At 48.4% G+C, this 19,552-nt stretch overlaps 1 protein-coding gene across 3 annotated transcripts in view; it reads right to left on the bottom strand.

The window, feature by feature from the left end:
- Positions 1-589: 589 nt before the first annotated feature.
- The window catches only part of LOC144164195 (solute carrier family 22 member 6-B-like), a 77,166-nt gene continuing 58,203 nt past the window's right edge, over positions 590-19,552 (bottom strand). For all 3 annotated transcript variants that reach the window (XM_077694706.1, XM_077694703.1, XM_077694704.1), the window contains exons 9-11: positions 18,154-18,335; positions 5,536-5,690; positions 590-888 (exon numbers count right to left, since the gene is read on the bottom strand). In XM_077694706.1, the coding sequence (XP_077550832.1) occupies positions 852-888; positions 5,536-5,690; positions 18,154-18,335 (374 nt within the window). In that variant the 3' untranslated portion in view covers positions 590-851. The remainder of the gene's footprint in view (positions 889-5,535; positions 5,691-18,153; positions 18,336-19,552) is intronic.

The raw sequence follows: 19,552 nt of genomic DNA, 5'->3' as shown, positions 1-19,552 counted from the left end.
CGTTAGGTTTAGGTACGTAGCTACCCTCATATTTACAGCTTTGTTTCCATGGTAACTACCACACTTTTCACTTACCGGAACTACGAAATGGGAAATTGCGTTGAGCCCATGGCTGTTTCGCATACTACTCAGGGTTCCCCTGCGGGACGATGGTGTAATTTTATTAGATGCGACGGGGCTATGTCCCTCCCTTGTTGTTGCGCCGTCCACACTCCCACTGCGCATGCTCGGCTTGCTGAACGCCCGGTGGTGTCTTACCCTTTAATGGCTCCTCGAGCGACAGTGTTACCGGTGTCTTCCTGGGCCGACCCGAGGTGAGCAGAGCATGCGCAGTGGGGGTGTGGACGGTGCCACAACAAGGGATAGCCCCGACCATAAGATGCTGGAGCGACAGTGTTGCCGGTGTCTTCCTGGGCCGGCGCGAGACGAGCACGCTTCCCCTTAAAGGGCTCCCAGAGTGGTAGTGTTGCCGGTGTCTTCTTGGGCCGGCGGATGGATGGACGACGGACGATGGACGACGGAGCCGAGATCAAGAGATGCTTCGCATCTAAAAAAGCAATACCAGCTCCAATACATCATCAAACTGTCATCCGTTATCAAACTATTTCTTTTTATTTGTAAGAGAGCACAAGCCCAGTATGTCCTCAAACTCCAACTATGCATTTCATCGTATTTAACTTTCAAACTTCCTGATGGCGGCTGCTTTGGTGCTGGGAGGTTTCTCCGTGTTTTCTGTGGTTGATGAATATTTCGCACATGTTGACGCATATCAAGTGCACATAGTCGAAAACCAATATGGCTGCTTCAGGGATACCCAAAAATCTCTTCCGGTCTCTTTAAGTCCGTGGGCACTAAAAGCTGAGTTCCGTGTCCCCATCTCGGCGATTTCTGGAAAACAAATAGTGATACAACGCTATGACAACAGTGACATCTATTTCAAAACGTATTTTACACTCGCTATTCGATGTCATCGTGAGAAGGAACTTCACAGACAAGACTGTTTTGGCTTTGATCGACCCTTCGCCTCAAGACAAGTTACCATTCAAGGGGGAAAAGGGTGGGGAATTCTAAAAAAAAAACAAATCGAAGATGCACTGGGTGATCTCATCTCACCTCCTTAGCATCTGAGCACCTGAGCACCTTTTCGCAATCTAAATACGCAGCCCAATTCGGACGTCTTGCTCCCAATTTTGCAAGCCCGCAACAAGGAATTTCTTTTGTGCCTCTCACTTACCGTCATAACCGCGCTTCGTGCTCCAACTGTCCCAGCGGTCCCTCCTGCTGGCTTCAGCAGCGGCATTGGCCGCTCGTCTGTCCTCTACAATATTTTGTCGTCTACAATATTTTGCACTTCGTCGGAATTATTCCAATCCAAGCCTCTTTCCCCGCATATTCAGCCTCGCACTCCGTCCACACTTTGTTGGCCGACGGGACGCGTCGAAGCGCCATGTGGCGGCAGCGTCCGCCATTTCTTTCTACTAAACCTCCCTTCGGCAGTAACGCAGTAATGCCACCGCAGCCAATGTGGCCGCCGGCTCGGCTGACGTCACCTTTGTTCACACTAAACTTTTTTACACCCTTTTAGCCAAAAAGGGTGTAGAATAGGTGGAAAAAGGGTGTTGGGAGGCCTTTACACCCTTTTTCTTGAGTCTCAACACCCTTTTCCTAGCTCTACGCCCTTTTTGTTTGAAAAAAGGGTATTTATCAACTTCAACGCCCTTGGTTTTTCTTAGGGTGTTGAAATGGTGTTCAGCTGTTCATTTAATAAGGCCATGCTATGATGCATAATAGCACTGTAAAGAAGAAGACATCCCCTCATATACTCCTTTACTCGCAAGAAATTTCCAAACGCAAAAAAAAAAAATAATTGCTCTTATGCAATGATCGCTCGTTTCCTTATTCGGTGCACCACATGCCCCAAGTTTAGCTTTGGCACGTGAAACGCCAATCTGAACCGTCAAAATTGAGAAGACTGTAGTCATGTGGCAAAAAGGATGTTTACCAACTGCAACACGCTTGGCTTTCTGTAGGTTGTTGAAACGGTGTGCAATAGGTGTTCAGTTCCAAAAAAAGAACAGCGGAGCTGGGGGTCGACCTAGTTTCTTCCGGTGTTGCTAAGTTTTGTTATGTTTGCTAAGCTTTACAATGTTCTTGCTAAGCCAGGACGACCGCTCAGGGATGAGGCCAAATTTAACCGGATTTTACAAGGCTGTTCCAGTGTGCCCCCCTTCGCCCCCCCCCCTCCCCATTTCCAGGAGATCCAAGAGGGAAACAAGGTAGGTCGGCCCCAGCGTTGCTGTTTCTCCAGCCTTGCACCACTATTGGAAGCTGCACGAATTTTTTTACCTTTTAGAATCCAAAAAAGACTGGTTCCTTTGAAATAGTACAGTAAGAGATGCGCACACGCATACGCCCCTTGTGCTCACACTCTAACAAGCTCGAAACGAAAGCCGACTTCACTGTTATCATACCCTATCCGCGGTGGTGCACCCTTTACAGGTGCCCCAGTTCTTTTTCTTCGTATATTTTTGCTAATGCCACCGGAACTACCTCCTGAAGCTTGAAGAGCTTCACTGGTGATAAATTATGCCAATTCATATTGCTGTGAACATCTTTAGGTAGAACCCCCCCCCCCCCCCGCCCGCTTGTAGAGAATGTTCAGTCCACCCGTGTAAACAGGTACAAAATGCCTCCAATATTGGAGGTCTCTCCAGCTTTTTTCTTCGTTGGCGGTCTTTTCTTACACCCTTTTTTTCTTCACGCCCTTTTTCTTAGTTTCGAACACCCTAATTTGTAGCTTTACACCCTTCTGGGAAAAAGGGTGTTGAAATAATGAACACCCTTTTTGAAGGGTGTTGAAGTGGCAGGGAAGATTTGTATGGTATTTAATAAAATTCTATAAGTTACGGGTCAGAAAAACTACCACGTAATTAAAAAGTTTTTGCAAATCCGCGTGTTAATTTGTATATTCTCGTAGTAAAATCCATACTTCCAAAATTAGCGCTAAAATATCAGTTTTTTTGCGACAAGCCCACCGACTCCATCTGGTGGCTTTTCTCTGTTGGGTATAAAAGTAAGAACAGCACATGTATTGCTAAGTAAGTATGCACTCCCTGTACCGCTTGCATCCCGTGTTCCAACTGTAACTTGTACGTATTGGCTGTTTGTGTTGAATGCTGCGCGCTCCACCGTTTGACATTGCCTCTGCGCGTGCCATCACCTCAAAAAAAGGGTGTGACACTCAACACCCTTTTTTTAGGGTGATGAGCATCCTCAACACCCTTTTTTAAAGGTGTTGAGCTCAACACCATTTTTTTATCCATACACCCTTTTTTTGCCAAAACACCTTTTAAGGGTGTTAGCCATGGCACAAGATGTTTGCACCCTTTTCGGCCAAAAAGGGTGTAAAAAAGTTTAGCGTGTTCGCGCAGGCTTTCGTTTTCTCTTGCTCTACCGCTTTCTCCGCGTGGAACAACTCATCAACTTTTTGTCGACGCTTTGCGTGTATCGCTCACGCAATAAGAAGTAATATATGTCCAATGTTTGAGGGCATTACCCACGGCAATCAAAAACAAACCAATATTAGCACCAACCGTGCCGGTCCACCAAAAACGAGTAGGGCTGCTGAAGCACCTTTTTATGGGCGTATGTTTTACCACAAGGAACAAAAATTATGAGAGTGCTGGGCCTCGTGGAGCGCCGTTTGTGAGGGCACACATGGTGCCACTTGGCCTAGGTGCCGTCTTCCTCCCCCTCCAAAGAAAATAAAAAATGCAGCAGATTCTTATAGGCGTCATTACGAAGGCCTCCAAATTAAGCCGAAAGGGAGCAAATTCGTGTTTTGTTTGATTCGTACAACTCCTAAATTAGCTATACATAATGTATCCAGTTATAACTTCCGAAGTATTGCTGCCAATATTCCTAAATACCGAAAGTTTGCAAAGAAAATGCCGCGACAGCGCACGAATTACTATTACGACGCCGCTGTGCACCGAAAATATAAATCCTGCGGAAAAAACAAAGGTACGGAAGGATATGCATTTGCAAACTATTCGGTGTGCGAATGCTGTGAAATGCAAGAGAACAACGGAAGGAGTGTGACGGCATAAGTGAGAACACGAAGGATCCCACCACCGATGTGCGTGCTTCTATGTACGTTGTCATTCTAGGACAAATGCAAAGAGGTGCTTTGATACAACACGAGAAACGAGAGGAAATTGCTTACCGCAGCCACGCGTCCCTTAAATAGTCCATGAAGAAAATACACAACTTTGTTCAATTTGTTCAATTATTTTGATAATTTTGGGAAAAAGCGCGAAAAATGACTACACGTAGAAAAGAACACAGGACGGAGCACCGAGTGATTTTGATAAATCACTAGGCTCCAATCCAGCCACGAAACGAGCTTTTTATCCGAAAGAAAGCAAGAAGTACGTAAAACCTCACATTTCGAGCTGCATGGACGTATAATGGGAGAGAGTCACGTAGTATGAGCGAGTACTAAACAACGTAGTTATCACTGCGTTAAGCTTTAGCTGGAATTCAAGTGATACAATTACTAAGAACTAGAGGTCCCACTACTATCGTTCAGTCGTGTTTCTTACTGGCGGCTTAGATCCCCGGCCGCCATTTGTACAAGAGAAAGCGATGGAAAATGGCTGTGGTGGCGCTACTGCTGCGCATATGTGTTCAATAGTACCTCAGTTATTTCAAGTTTGCGATACAATTGGTGTCATTGCCATCGAGACATAACTGCGGCATTTTTAATAAAACAAACTTATATTTCGTCTTCATGGCTTCATTAACAAATCAAACAGCAGCTACGATCCGGCACGCGCGTGTACACTTTCAAAAAAATGCCGCACAAATATATGGCCCCGAACAAGCTCATAGCTAGCGCTTCTTCCCTGGTATCACTAGCAAACAAAACAAGTGCAAGTGGAGGTTGCAGCAAGAAATATTTCATCTATTGATTGATTGCCGTTCTTACGCCTCCCTGTTTTTCTCAATGAGAGCTTGCTTTTTTGTTTTCTCGTTTCTTAGCACGTTATGTGTTTCCATCATCATCTTTACAATAGGCGTGGCTGCTATTGTAACATTACAATAGGCGTGGCTGCTGGTCCCAGAGAGAGACAGAAGGACGCTTATTCAAACCCGTACTGGTAGACGGAAGGGGGCGAAAGGGAAGACGTCACTTGGCCTTCCCATTAGAAGGCGGCCATAAGTCTGGTGGCCCTATAGTGGTATGTTCGTAAGTTGGACGAGCTGCGAGTCTAGGTGAGAGGGGAGCAAGGCGGCACCCTATTGGTCTGCACTTTTGATGTTTCTTCATCCATTACGTCGGTGAAGTTTCTGTGGGCATGTTCATATATTATGTCGTAGCTTTTCCTGTACATCACGTCTGTTTTTAAGGCCAGGAAATATCGGTTGTAGAGAAATATCGGTTGCAGGGGAAAGGTGTTCGTCCCAGATTGTTGTGCGCCGGCGTGACGCACAAGTGTACGGAGTTTCTGAAACCCAAGCGGGAACGCTTACTTGTCCTGGGCTCGAAGGCCCAATGCGTTGGCCTCTTCGAAGGTGTCCGGAAGAGGCCTTCCCAACGTCTCGGGAAGGAAGCAGGCGGCCCCAGCACCGGCCACTCCCGCGCAGCTCAGGACAATGGTGGGGGCGATAGCATGAACGTGCATGCCCTGTGAGCATTTTTGAGAAATTGCAGCCTTAGTCACCAAACCTGAAACAACTAAAAGAAAGAAGGAAGAAAACCGGGCCACTAAAGCGAAACCTGAGGAGGGGCGAAGCATGCTGTGTAGCAGCGTGTCCATGTCGCCTTAGCGTTTTGCTCATGGAGCTGAAACGTTCTAGCGCGAGGCGTTGGAAAATAGACGCCGCCATCCGGAGCCCATTAAACATGTATGCACGTTCTCTATTCGACTCCTATCCACACTGGCTCAGCCCACACAATACCACAACGAACACTTTTGCGTTTCCCTTCGGAACCGGCTGTTCGCCATTCCGGCGAACAGCCGGAATGGCGAAGTGGGTTCGTCGTTTAACGCTGCTTGTACGTGATAGTGAATATTTCGGTCCTTTCCTCGATATAGCTCTCACTACTGCCACTGACTTACCATCTACATCTGACAACATTTATAATGCAGACTTTATCATCATTTATCTCGGCACAGAGCCGCCATGTTGTTACGCGTGAGCTTGCATGCCTCCATTTTGAATAATATTGTCGCGCGTGTATTAGCACAGGCTCGAGCCTTGAGTCTGTACTCCGCCTTGAGAGAGGACGAATGACGAGAAGAGAGCGGGCCTTTCTCGTAACCTTGTGGCTGGACGGCCAACTACAAGGACAGCGATGTAACGGAAGTGCCGTAAATAACAACGCGACCCCACCTACTCTGAAGTCGCCGCTACGCGCCAAGCCTGGGGCGAACGTGCCCGAGAACACAATACAGTAGTAGCCGACACTTGAATTCTGGTGTGAAATAAAAAGTCATTGCATAACGTACGCCATAGCACCACCGTGAAGCGGGCCAGATATGAGATACGTAATCAGAAAAAATTAGAACCGTTATAAAAAGAATAAGAAAAAATGTAAAAACAATCGGTAACCAATAGGCGAAATAAACTGTTCGATCACAACCGCTTACGTGCTCCCAACGTGAAAGCGGTATAGCCTCTTCTGGTCATATTCATAAAATGCTTATTTACTTCTTGACCACTTTCTTCTCCTCGTTTATAATTATTTGTTACCACACCACCAGCCATACGGAATAACGCACCGAGAAGATACTCATGTCTGTGTCGCGGAAACCGACGGGGAAAAGAGCCAAGCACCCAATCGCCCGATTCCTGGGGCTGAACACGAGGCACTGCCACGAGCGCGTGGAGCGAGCTATGGCCATGCCCGTGAGAGCCGCCTCTTTATCATCGTCATTAAAAAATTCCCCCGCACCTCCACGAAGGGAATCGTGCAGAACTGCGAATGCATTGGGTGCACCGATGAGTGTGTTGCGAGTAATGACGTAATTAATGACGAGAGTGTGAACGTAATAATTTATTCATCAGCACCTGTTTGTGTTATCGTTGTACCTAACGGTCACAATCACTGCATTGTGATCGCTAAAGTGCACGGTCAAAGGGTCTTTGAGAAGCATACGCGCGTCACAGTTTCGCTTAAAGACCAGATCAATGCAACTCCCGTGAATAGTAGTGGGGCACGTGTCGAAGCCGGCAGAGAGACAATGCATAGAGTGCCTGGTCTGCATGTACTCGACCAGCCACTTGCCACTCTTCTTGCGCACGTTAACGTTGAAGTCTCCAACCAAGACTATGGGGTCAGAGGGTTTGGAGCGCACGCGCACACTTTCCATAGCCGCGTCCAGCTGCGCGGCAACGGCGTCTCGAGCCCCCGACTAAGAAATGCATTCGCATTTACGACGACGACGACGACGACGAAGGCGAACAACGAGGCGCGCGCTCACGTGCGCTCGCGCTGGAGGAATGCAGGCGCACGCCGGCCAACGGAGCAAGACAACCGGCTAATAAATGCATTCGCATTAAAACAAAAAGTTCCTGCGTTTTTGCAGCCGCCCCTTTCTATAGGGGCGATTTGCCATGCAAGCCAGGTGAACTTCCCAAGAGTTGTAGTCCCATTCAAGGGCCGAGCGCCAGGCCGGGGAGTCGCTTGCACCTATTTTACCGGTAGGTGCCGGGCGCCACCAAGGAACACGAATTCACATGATGCCTTCCACAGCCACGATGGACGCTCAACTCGCAACCGCCTGTGGCAGGACATGCCGCCAGACTCTTTCACCCCCGGCAATGACGTAACGCGGCATGATGGCCGGGGGCCCCGCCAGATGGACAAGGGTCAGGGGCCCCTCGATAGGGTAAAGGCAGCTTTTCAGACGTGTCTTCCCCTTTCAAGGGTCTGCACTCGACCAGGGACGCCTGTACCCATTAAAGAAACCGGTGGGTGCCCGGCGGCACCAGGATTCGAACCCAGTACCTTCGCATACGAGGCGAGCGCTGTACCTCTGAGCCACCGCTGCGGTGGCTCCCTCCACTGCCAATATGCGAAGGTCCAGCAGGAGGAAGCAACTCGTAGGCAGTAGGCGACCACACAAGATGCGCTCATGTCGTGTATACAAAACGGGTGGTCGACGGCAGCAGGACAAAGTTCGGGGGTCAGCACGGTAACGGAAGCGCAGGAACCGAAGGGAAGAAAAGTATTCGCAAGGCTGATACTAGTGTGAACAACTAGTCCCGCACCCTGAGTTCGCCCACGCAGTAGAGGATGTTCAAGTACACTAATCAGCAGAATCGACACCTGGTATCCGTCCATCCTAAACAGCGCTTAACAAAACAACGACGAGAAGAGCACAAACAACACAAGACGAGCGCCGTCTTGTGTCCCTTCTTCTCGTCGTTGTTTTGTTAAGCGCTGTTTAAGATACACTAATCAGGACACACCCTTCATAATAATGCAGGCTATCTCTAATGACCACACGTGTACGGCCTCTAAAATGATGGCGTTCGCGCGGCCGACGACAGTGTGACGTTGTTGAATTCCGAGGCCGCAGGCACCAACAGCATCACCCTCAGAGGGTGGACGCTGTTGCTGGACCACGTTTCAGTGGACATAGTAGAGCTCCGGTTGCCGCTTTTTCAGTGTGATCACCTCAGAAAAGCTCAAGTCACGGAATTGTTCTACCGAGACTGACATCAGACAGTTGCTTCCGACAGTTCCGGGGGTCAAGAAAGCTCCGCAGTTCCAGAGTGTGTACAATATTTCGATGTTACCAGGCGTGAAGATCCCTTCCTCAGGGCACCTTGCGGCAGACTTCGTTCAACTGGAACACGCAGTTCTTGAGCTCCACATTATGGAAGCCCGAGGCAGCAGATACGTCAGAATCACCACGAAGTGGTCGACCGTGCACTCGCTCATCAGTCGTAGGCCGATTTTGTCGAGTCAGCCGAGGATGATGTGCTGCTGCTTAGCCATCCAGAGCACCAGACACCGCAGGAGCAGGCCACTCGCCGTAATCTTCTGAAACTTGCTGCGGCAAGCTTCCATCACGGCAGCGTATTCCTCTTTTCCGTCCTCATTTAGCATGTTGGTGTGCGTGATTGCATGGTTGCATGCGCTGGTCGGTAAGCAGTGCATACTGGTCCAAGCCTCCGACTTCCGAGGGAGGGCCGTACGAGTCCACTGATCGCGATTATGTGCCGACCTCGGTTTCGGCGATCTCGGCAGAATGCACAAAATTACGGGAGGCCTTGGAGACGGCTTCCAAGCGGAGCGGCCACAGTGCGCGAGATAACGGTGTTTCGCGAAAGAGTGTGAACGGTGAGCCTAGCCAGATGAAGCCACACGAAAGGTTACTTCACACTTGCTAGTCCTTCAACTGACGCTCTTAAAAAGACTGAACCAGTGAAGGTATGATGGGACACAAAGAAGGAGGACGCGTTTCAAACGCTGAAACAAGCCCTGAGCGAGGAGCTAGATCTAGTTACGACGGGAGGAGATGCACCGTCATTGGACGATGTCCAAGGTTAGCCTTCAAACAGGTTTCGGTTTCGGTTCTGTAAAACAACATGCTTGACATCCGACGGCATCATTGGATGGCCATTCTCAGTAATCGTTGTACCGCGCTTCTGCCCTGTCTTCGTCTGTAAAATACCTAAGATAAGCCTCCCAGTGCGGCTTAGAATCGTAGCAATCAGTAGCCGAGGCCTGCGCAGCGGATGAACGCCCTCCGCATCCCCGCAGACGCTCAAATGCCATGCGCTTTTCCCCCATATTTGGAGCTTGTCTCAATCATGCCTCTATCGTAAAAAGCGTGTTCGCACCAGGCCAAGGCTCTGCTGTCTCTGGCCTGTGCCCACTGCCCGCGAGCAGTCGGTGTTAGGGCAACAGCACGAACGAGAACTCGCTAGCGCGTCAGTGTCAGCCTGCGCGCGTTCTGCGTACTTGCTCGGGGAGCTGTGAACGTTACGCCCAAAAAATGGTGAACTCAGTATAGAAAGCATCGGACAAAAAAAAGAACGTACCCTCAGGGATTCGAACTTGCAACTTGCAAGATAACATACCTTACCCCCAGCCCACTCGGCCACGGGCCAGCGCTGCCGGCTTCGGAAATATGGGGTAACCAGTTTACCCTTTTATTTAGTTTCAGCATTTCGAACACCTCAGCTGACTATTTCTTGTATAGCGCTCGTGCAGCAAGTGTCCCCCAAATTTCCTCAATATCTCACGTCTAGCAATTTCATTTCTTACACGGAAAAGCGTTCGCAGATGCGTTATTGTGCTACTGACCGCTGTGCTTGTTCACCCAGCGCAAAAAAGTGCTTCATGCTCCCTAGTTTTACGCTGTACGGTAAAAGTTTCAGGTGATTTTATTTCCTTAGTTCCTGTATTGACTTCGCTGACTCTTCTCCTGCCTTCAAGTGGCCTTAGATTTTCTACTTAGATTTTCTACCTTAGATTTTCAGTGAAGCGTCGCATGCGCGCTTGAGCAGCGCTTGTGTGGAGCGACCTGGACTTGGAGCTTTATACAGTGTACAAACTAACAAAATAAGTAAAGAAAGGCACATTCTTCCATGCACAAACGTGTCGTGGCTTAGTTTCAACTGAGCGAACAAATTGCGACGACTCGTCGGCGGCCAGCGGACTAAACGCTGGGTCGACTGACTCTGTCGGAACGTCGGCGAGCCCTGCAGTAGCGCAGTCAAGCCAACTCATTTCCTCTTGACGTCACACGAAAGCTCCACAGAAAATGGGCGAGGGTGCAGAGAGGAGGACAGCATTTTCGAATTGATTTTTCTACTAAATAAATTCGCGTAAACGCACTCAGAGTGGTCGAAACATGGTCTATGGACTCCGGACTACAAGTTTGCGCTGGTAATCCCGCGACGTTTACACATCACTTCAGTGTCCCTTTAAGCCGCAAGCTAACTTCCAGGGCAGAGGCGTACAGCACATCCGTAAAGGAATGTGGCTGCGTCTTGTGGGCAGTGCAGAAGCTGGCGTGCTATGCATACGGTTCCCAGTTTGTTGTAGAAACTGATCATTGTTTTTATTTTCTTTATTTATTTATTGATACTGCTAGCCTCAACTCTGGAGGCTGTTGCAGGATTGGGGAATACATGAATAATAAGCGTACTCTTTTTAAACAATTCACGAAAGCAGAAACAAGGGTCAAGGTGAAAACAAAAATATCAGCCAAACAGACTACAAAAAAACACGTGGCAATTCAAGTGATAACAACGAAAAGCGCATGAAAGATTCAGCAATAGGGAGTACAGAACATATATCAAGAAGGATTATTAAGCAAAACCTTAGACAATTTAGAAGCAAAATTATCAAGGGATGAACTAGTAGCAATTTCATTAGCAAGGCAATTCCATTCTCTTATTACACATGGAAAATAGGAGTATTTAAAGAATTCATTGTGGAACCTGTACTCAATAAGATGTTTGTCGTGTTTTGTTCTTGTAGACCTGGGAACAGATGGAGTCATGAATTTTTTACAAGGCAATTTTAGTTGAAAGAAAAATTTTAGGCGTAACATTTTGGCGCGTTGACCTATTGTAGGTAGCTCAGCTCGTCTGAGTAATTCCGTGAGAGAGTCGTAGCGTTCATATTTATTGTGGATGAAACGAATGGCCCTCCACTGGACATTTTCTAGTTTAGCAATAAGGTGTTTTGTGTGAGGGAACCAGCAGATTATACTATATTCCAGGATCGGCCGTACAAGCGATTTGTAGGCAAGTAATTTTGTATCAGGTGAGGCCATACAAATGGGCCTTTTAAGAGAGTATAACGACGCAAGGGCTTTGTTGGTTACAAAATCTACTTGTTTATCCTACTTAAAGTCGTCGGTTATAATTATTCCGAGGTATTTATAGTCCTGAACCCTTTCTAATTGTGTTTGCTGAATTTCATAAGAAACGATTAGTGTTTTTTTCCCTACTCACTGTCATGGCGACGGTTTTTTGTGCATTAATAAACATTTGCCATTCTTGGCATCAGCATGCTATTTTGGAGAGGGCCTGGTTAAGCGCAATCTGATCGTCTTCGTTGTTAATTACTTTATAAATAATACAACCATCCGCGAACATGCGGACTGTAACATCAATATCGTAGGCAATATCATCGATATACAGAAGAAACACAATAGGCGCAAGAACCGAACCTTGGGGCACTCCTGAGGTTACTTCTAAGATGTCTGATGATTGATTGGCACAATAAACAAACTGTTGTCGATCAGAAAGGCATGAAGCAAGCCATTTAAAAACCATTCCGTCCCCCAAGAAGCTGTGTAATTTATAAAGTAGCTTAGGATGCGATACGCGATCGAACGCTTTCGATAGGTCGAGAAATATTATGTCGTTTGTTCTCGGTTATTTAGAGTCAAAGCTAGATCGTGTAATGTTTCTGTGAGTTGAGTTACCGTGGATAAGCCTTTTCGAAAGCCGTGTTGATTTGGATTGATTAGTCCATGTTCTTCAGAGTAGGCAATTGTGTGCTTGAGGACTATGTGCTCTAAGATTTTTCTGATGCACAAGTTAAAGAAATGGGTCGGTAGTTTGAGGGATCAGAGCTTTTACCAGACTTAGGAACCGGTGCAACTTTAGCTATTTTCCAATCCTTAGGGAGCATACCCAAATCTAGTGACCTTTTGTATATTAAGAGCAAATACTTTGAAACCCACTCCGCGTACCTTACCAAAAAAGCATTAGGTATAGTGTCGGGGCCACATGATTTCTTAGGATTGAGGTTAAGTAATAAAGAAAATATTCCGGATTCAGTTAAGGTAATTTCATCTATTTGGCGGTTTGTAGCTTGAGCTGGCCGCCTTATTTGCGGGCGGTTTCCGTCGTCTACGGTAAATACTGACTGCAAGAATTTATTAGTGCTTCTACTAAGCTGTGCGTTTTAAGTAATGCTGCCTTCGTCCTCCCCGTGTCTTTCGTTTCGTCTCTTGGTGAACAGCTGTTACCTTAGCAGGTAGATGTGAGCAAAATATTGCCCTAATTTGCTGGCTCAGTTGATCATTTCCGCACCGCGTGATTTCAAGCAATCAACCTTAGTTATGATCGTTTCTTGTCATGTGTTATCTGTGAAACATAGTCTGAGTTCCTATTTGAAGAGCCTTGCGTCCCGCATGGGCCTCTTGGCGTAGAGCAGGGGTCTCAAACACGCGGCCCGCGGGCCGCATGCGGCCCGAGGACCCTTCTATTGCGGCCCGCGGCCCTATCATGAGTGTCTTGGTTCATTTTTGTTTTTTTAAGCGAATGAGCGAGCTGTGCGCGCCATGCTTGCGTAGCCAAGGACGCAGGTGGCCAGAGACTGCTCGAAAACGCGTGGATATCGTCTTTCACGGCTTCTTGTTACCAGAGCGGACACCCCTCTTTTCCGAAGGCCCCTCGATTCGGGCGGCGTTAAGTCGGGTGCACAATGGTCACAAGCAACTGCGACTTGTGAATTGAGCACTCTGCAGTGCGCACAGGGCTGGGCGAGCGCAGGCCGCGGAGAAACTGCCCGCGGCGTTTTACGACCCTGCGAAAGGGGCTGGCTGCACGTCACTAATGCTGGCTGCACGTCACTAACGGAGTTTTCCAGGCTTCTTCGAAAGCGCGACGGTTTCCGGGCGTTGTATGGTGTTTGTGGATATTTGCTTTCCTGTTCGTCTTTGTGTCAAACGCTTTTACTGCGCTCCAGCTGTGGAGAAAAGGACGCGGCCGCACGTCGGACTCTAGGTTCGGACTCTAAAATGCACCCACGTGCGTTTAGGGGCGTGTCGCAGCGTTATTTATGGCCTGGGAGAGAGTGACATCTCGCTGCTGAGGAAACGATTGCACATTGCCCTTCGAAACTGTGCACTTCCAGACATCAAACGCCACATATCTGTTCGCGTGCGCTAAATTGAGACGCCAAACCAAGCGCCTATCCTCCGACTCGCAAGCTGTTGACAGCACTGTGGATGGTAGCGGTGCCCCAAGTCAATCATGATAGAGCGCACTACATAATTGTGCTCCTACGTGCCTGTCGCCTCCGTAAATTTGACAGGTGTCTTTTTGACCTTTTGGACGATCTGCAAACGAAGCTTTCTGCTGTGGAAGTCTAGGGAGCCATAATGTCGTTGTCCAAGCAGTCTGCAAAACGCAAAGTGGAAGACGAGAAGAGATGCTTTCAGGAGCGATGGGAACTTTATTTCTTCACGGAATCAAGAGACAAGGTGTTGTGCTTAGTCTGCCATCAGACTGTGGCTGTGCCGAAGGAGTACAATGTTCGACGCCACTTCATGACTTGTCATCACGAGAAGTATGGGGCTCTCACTGGCAACGTTCGCGAGCACACCGTGACTCAACTGAAGGCGGCGTTCGGAAAGCAGCAAAACCTGTTCAAAAAGTCGGCTAAAGCAAGCGACGAAACGGTAAGGGCAAGCTTCGTAATTTCTGAGCTTATTGCCAAATCTTCCAAGCCCTTCGCTGAAGGCCTGTTCGTTAAGCGGTGCCTGCTCGGAGTTGCTGATGCTACCTGTCCCAGCATGAAAAAGACATTCGAGAAAATAAGCCTCTCTCCAAACACAGTCACCGAGAGAATAACGAGATCAGTGGAGATATTGAAAAAGCATTAATTAACCGATGCAACGAGTTTGAAGCATTCTCTATTGCAGTTGACGAAAGCACTGACATTACAGACAAGGCACAATGTGCTATCTTTGTAAGGGGTGTAGAAAAAAACCTCAACGTCACTGAGGAACTCTTGGACTTAATCCCAATAAAAAGCACGACCACAGGGGCGGATATTCTTTCTGTTCTCGAAAGAGTGGTCGAACACGCTGGACTGCCGTGGGAAAAGTTGGTTTGTTTGGCTACAGACGGTGCGCCATCAATGGTGGGATGCAAGAGCGGGCTTGTTGGTCGATTGTGGACGAAACTCGCTGCACTCGGAATCGCCAATCAATTTGCCGCGGTTCACTGCATTTTGCACCAAGAATCACTCTGCGCCAAGTCTCTGCAAATGAAGAGTGTAATGGAAATCGTGCTCAGCGCAGTGAACTTCATCCGTTCAAGAGCTCTTCACCACCGCCAATTTGTACCTCTTTTAGAAGCGGTTGGCAGCGAATATGGTAAAATTTTTTACCATACAGAGGTGCGATGGCTGAGTCGTGGAAGAGTGCTGAAACGATTTTTTGATACCCGAGAGGAAATTGACGCTTTCATGAAGAGCAAGAGCAGGGCCATTGTTGAGCTGTCAGACGAATAGTGGCTTCACTCCCTTGCGTTCCTCAGTGATATCACTGATCATTTGAGCTGCCTCAATGTTAAACTTCAGGGAAAAAACAAACTGATCACGAAAATGCATGACGACATTCAAGCCTTTCAATCCAAATTGCAGCTTTGGGAGAGACAGATGAGAATTCAGAAGTTTGATCATTTTCTAACCCTGAAGTCGCTGGAGAACGTGGATAAACAATCCTGTGATAACTTCGCTGACCTCCTCCATGATCTCCAAAGAGAATTCGAAGGACGCTTCCAAGACATCACCAGCCTCGCCGATGAATTCCGAGATTTTTTCGTTGCCGTTTTCGGTGCCGGTGGATGACGCAGCGCCCGAGTTACTGATGGAACTTCTTGAGCTGCAAGCTAATACTCCGTTGAAGCAGATATTTTAGGACGTGGCTGTACCAGACTTCTACAAGTTTCTTGACGATGCAAGTTTCCCGGCGCTTCGTCAACAGGCTGCAAGGATCATTGCCATGTTTGGAAGCACCTACTTGTGCGAACATCTGTTTTCCTTGCTGAAGGTGAACAAGTCAGCTCTCCGGTCGAGGATGACTGATGAGCACCTGCGATCGACCATGAGGGTCGTTTCCGCGCAAGAAGTTCATGCGGACATTTATTCTCTAGTCGCAGCCAAGCGTTGCCAGGCATCAAGCCAGCATGTTTAGAACAATAACAGCTACATTGAGGTTCTCAAGGAATAAAGTTTTGTGACTTTCATAAATGAAACTGGCAATATTTTCTCGTCAATTACTATCAATAGCGTTTATTATAGTACGATACAGTGACGCAGCTGCCCTTAATCCTATTTTTGTGAGGCACCCAATACAGTCACCACATGTTGAAGCATAATCGTGGAACAAATATTTGATATTTTAGAATAGGCATCCACATTTTAGTCATTCTGGAGATTGGTATCGATACGTTTCGCGAATCCTGACGCCGAGTTCCATTCTGGAAAGGCAGCCTTATCTGACATTTTGTTAATCATCTCCTCCTCCTCCCCCCCCCCCCCCCCGTTTCAACCTTCTTCGCTCTCCCGGCCCTTGCGGGACTAAAATCCGTGACTGCGGCCCGCTCACTGATGTGAGTTTGAGACCCCTGGCGTAGAGGGTCCAAATTAGGCACAGACACTTAGCTAGGAGAGTTTATCACGTTTTTTTTAGTCTGGTGTTCTGACGGAGGACAGAGGGTGCTTGCTTGCGCTCGGTGTTGCCTGTTGTTCGTCGGTTCTTTGTAAGCAACGATGGGCAACCGGTGCTGAGAAAACAGACCGGAAAAGCCGGGCGAAACTGGTCGACACCTGGGCGCCACGGCGATGTACCTGTGATTCGGACCTGGTAGGTTGTACCTGTTCGTGGAAAGGACAGTGGAGCCGCCCTTTTCCTGAAGCACTGGAGGTGAACCTGGATGAGCCTAACGAACGAGCGCGCCCGGCATCCCAGCCACGTGGAGGCAGCTCGTCTTCCTGGCGCATTGCCTGGCGGCGGGGGTGCTGTTGTGCCAGAGCGCCCAGCCCAAATTCGCTGCGCGGAGCGACGCGCTGACAGCGGGGCCGATTCGCGCCTCGACCAAACCGCCCACGGCAGACATGCCCAAACTTGAAGGCGCCGCACAGTCCTCTCATTTTCCGTTCTCAACGGCTGGGCCGAATCATGTCTCGGACGAACAGCAGGTGGCAGACGCACAGCAACATGCCTGGAGAGGGTGCAGCTGTGTCGCCTTTCCTTTCCCCTTCGTGGCTGCTTGGATGACGCAATCGCTTCACCTCCATTAGCCAGATTCAAACTTCGGTCAGCGAGAGTCCTGAGTGCAGCGATTCAAACTTTTCAGAGTTTGAATCGCTCTTTCTCGGCACTTTTCGGAGGCGCCGAGTGTAGAGGTGGTGTTCCGTTTGTGCGAGCCATGTAACGCCTTTGTTACCCTTGTACGTACTGTATATAAATGTTGCTTCAACTTTTCGACGGCTCGAGAACTTCATCGCTCTGCTCTGCGCTGCGTCGATAGCGGATGGAGCAAGACAACGTCGCTACACCGGTGACTGTGCTCGAATGGCCAGTCGCAACAATGGTGGCTGGGGTGAGAGGGCCGAGTACCAACAGTGGTGACAGCGTCGGCATGGCTTATTCCCACCAACAATTGGACGAAGGACGAAAGAGAGTGGCTACACGGACAAGTGCTGTAGCCTTCCTATTTTAAAATGTTGCTTTGCCTTATTCGTGTGCTTTTGTATCTTGTACACTGTTCATCAGTGTCCGCTACCCTCTGCAATGCTGTAAAGCCCTGTGGGCACAATAAATGAAATGAAATAGTGCTACCGTTACTGACAACGTGCTTATGGCGTTTGTCATGCCTTTAGAATTGGTTTCAAATGACTACGATTCACCATAGCATTGGCACATCGTTTAAGACTACAGTAAGTATTCACTTCAAAAATGAATATTCAAGCCCGAAATCTCTCTGTCATTGTAGATGCAATATTTCTATTCATGCAGTTGCTTTCAAGCAGTGAAGGCTCTGAAACATTATTTCTTCACTGACCCATTAAACAACTCATTAACTGACCCATTAACTAGCTCTAATTTTAATGCCAGATTGATTATCACAAGCAATCCTTGAAAAGGTATGCGGTCCGCCTACCCGGTTGTTAAACCCATTTGATGCAACACGTTTAATTAGGCATGCAGCACAAAACAAATTCCTGTGAAATGACAGTGGTTGCGATCGTGCTATAACGAGAAGTCAGTCTCAACACGACTTAAGAGTCTCAGCTTCGTTGATAGGCTTACAAGTGGTATACACAACGATACGGATGTTGTCACCGTCTGCTGATTGCCTCCGTTAGCTTACCAGATCCCGCATGAAAGGAGCCACAATTCCACCGATGCGGCCCATCGTGAAGCAGGCAGCAAAGCCGAAGCTCCTCGTTGCGGTGGGAAACAGCTCCATGGTGTACACCCACTTTATGGCCCCCGAAATGACCAGGAGACACCGAGACGTCATGTTCAGTCCTAGACGAAGCCAGAGATTATCTGTACGGAGGTGGAGAGATTTTATACACCTTAGTTTTCACCCGCGCCCTCTTTCTCTTAAGAATGCATTTTAAGTGCCTAATACTTGGACAAACTGGACTAGTAACTACAAAAGAACCCAGGGACCGTTACCCGCCGATTCTGCTTAAAAAAGAATGCGTTCTGAACTGTGACATTTATGTGTGGCGGTAGTTTGTTGTGCGAGTCTTGGGAATGCACAGTTAATGGCAATGCATTTAGAGACTGTGGGAAGCATTTTTGAGAAGAGTGCGAAAGCCCAGCGTCGCATCACTCTAGCAGTGTTCATTGTCATTAAAGCAGCCTTTGAATGTTACGACACATCAGGCGAAAAGATGTGCAATGGAATCGGTAGGCATCGGAAATCGCATGTGTCCATGAATACCCGATCACCTCTCCGACAAATCTGTCTTTATGTCCACGAAGGATGGCGAAACAGCCTCTCACGATGTTACGCGAGGTGTGCTGCAGGCTGGTGTTTTAAGCCCAGCTCTATTCAATATTATCCAAATGGGAATTAAGAAATGCGTGCCAAACACTTAAAATATCGCTCTATGCTGATGACATCTGCATCTGGAGCTCTGGGCGCTAGAGGTGTGTTTTACGGGCTCGCTTTCAAAAAGCCATCAATTCAATAGCGGCATTTTGGTACTGTGGTCTCGAGATGTCGGCTAGGAAATGTGCCTTCTCCAGGCGTGATGTCTCCCGCTACCATATTTCAGCGGCAGGGGTTCCCATACCCATTGTGGGCTCACACCAATTGTTGAGCGTAACACTTGACACGTTTATGACGTGTTCCTCACACGATCGGCTCCTGAAGGAAAAGCTGGGCTCCTTTGCTCAGGCGTTACGCATGCTGACCAACGAATCAGGAAGCTGTGTTGCTCCTTCCTGATGCGATACCCTCCTTCCTGATGCGACACCTCTGGCTACAGAATACGCTCGTGATGCTGTCGCTCACGCTATGTGGCCCGCCAGGTTGCCCGTGCCAAGCTCTCGTCTTCCCAGTCCTCTCAGAAGCACCGCTAGGACCAGCAACATCGCCCTACCCACTGTACGCCCAGGTCCGTGTCTGTACCCCATGCCGCCGAATTGGACATTCCGAAAAACTGCTGCCTCGCTTTAAAGGCCCCGATCGCATCAAGCGCATGGTGACACAGGTCACCTGCGAAATCGTTCCCGTTGCTTACTCCTCACCG

Source organism: Haemaphysalis longicornis, unplaced genomic scaffold (genome assembly GCF_048455015.1).
Source record: "Haemaphysalis longicornis isolate Haplotype H1 unplaced genomic scaffold, Haemaphysalis longicornis Haplotype H1 scaffold_13, whole genome shotgun sequence".
Taxonomy (NCBI): domain Eukaryota; kingdom Metazoa; phylum Arthropoda; class Arachnida; order Ixodida; family Ixodidae; genus Haemaphysalis; species Haemaphysalis longicornis.
The sequence above is the reverse complement of the archived record's forward strand: the minus strand, read 5'-3'. Positions and strand labels throughout refer to the sequence as shown.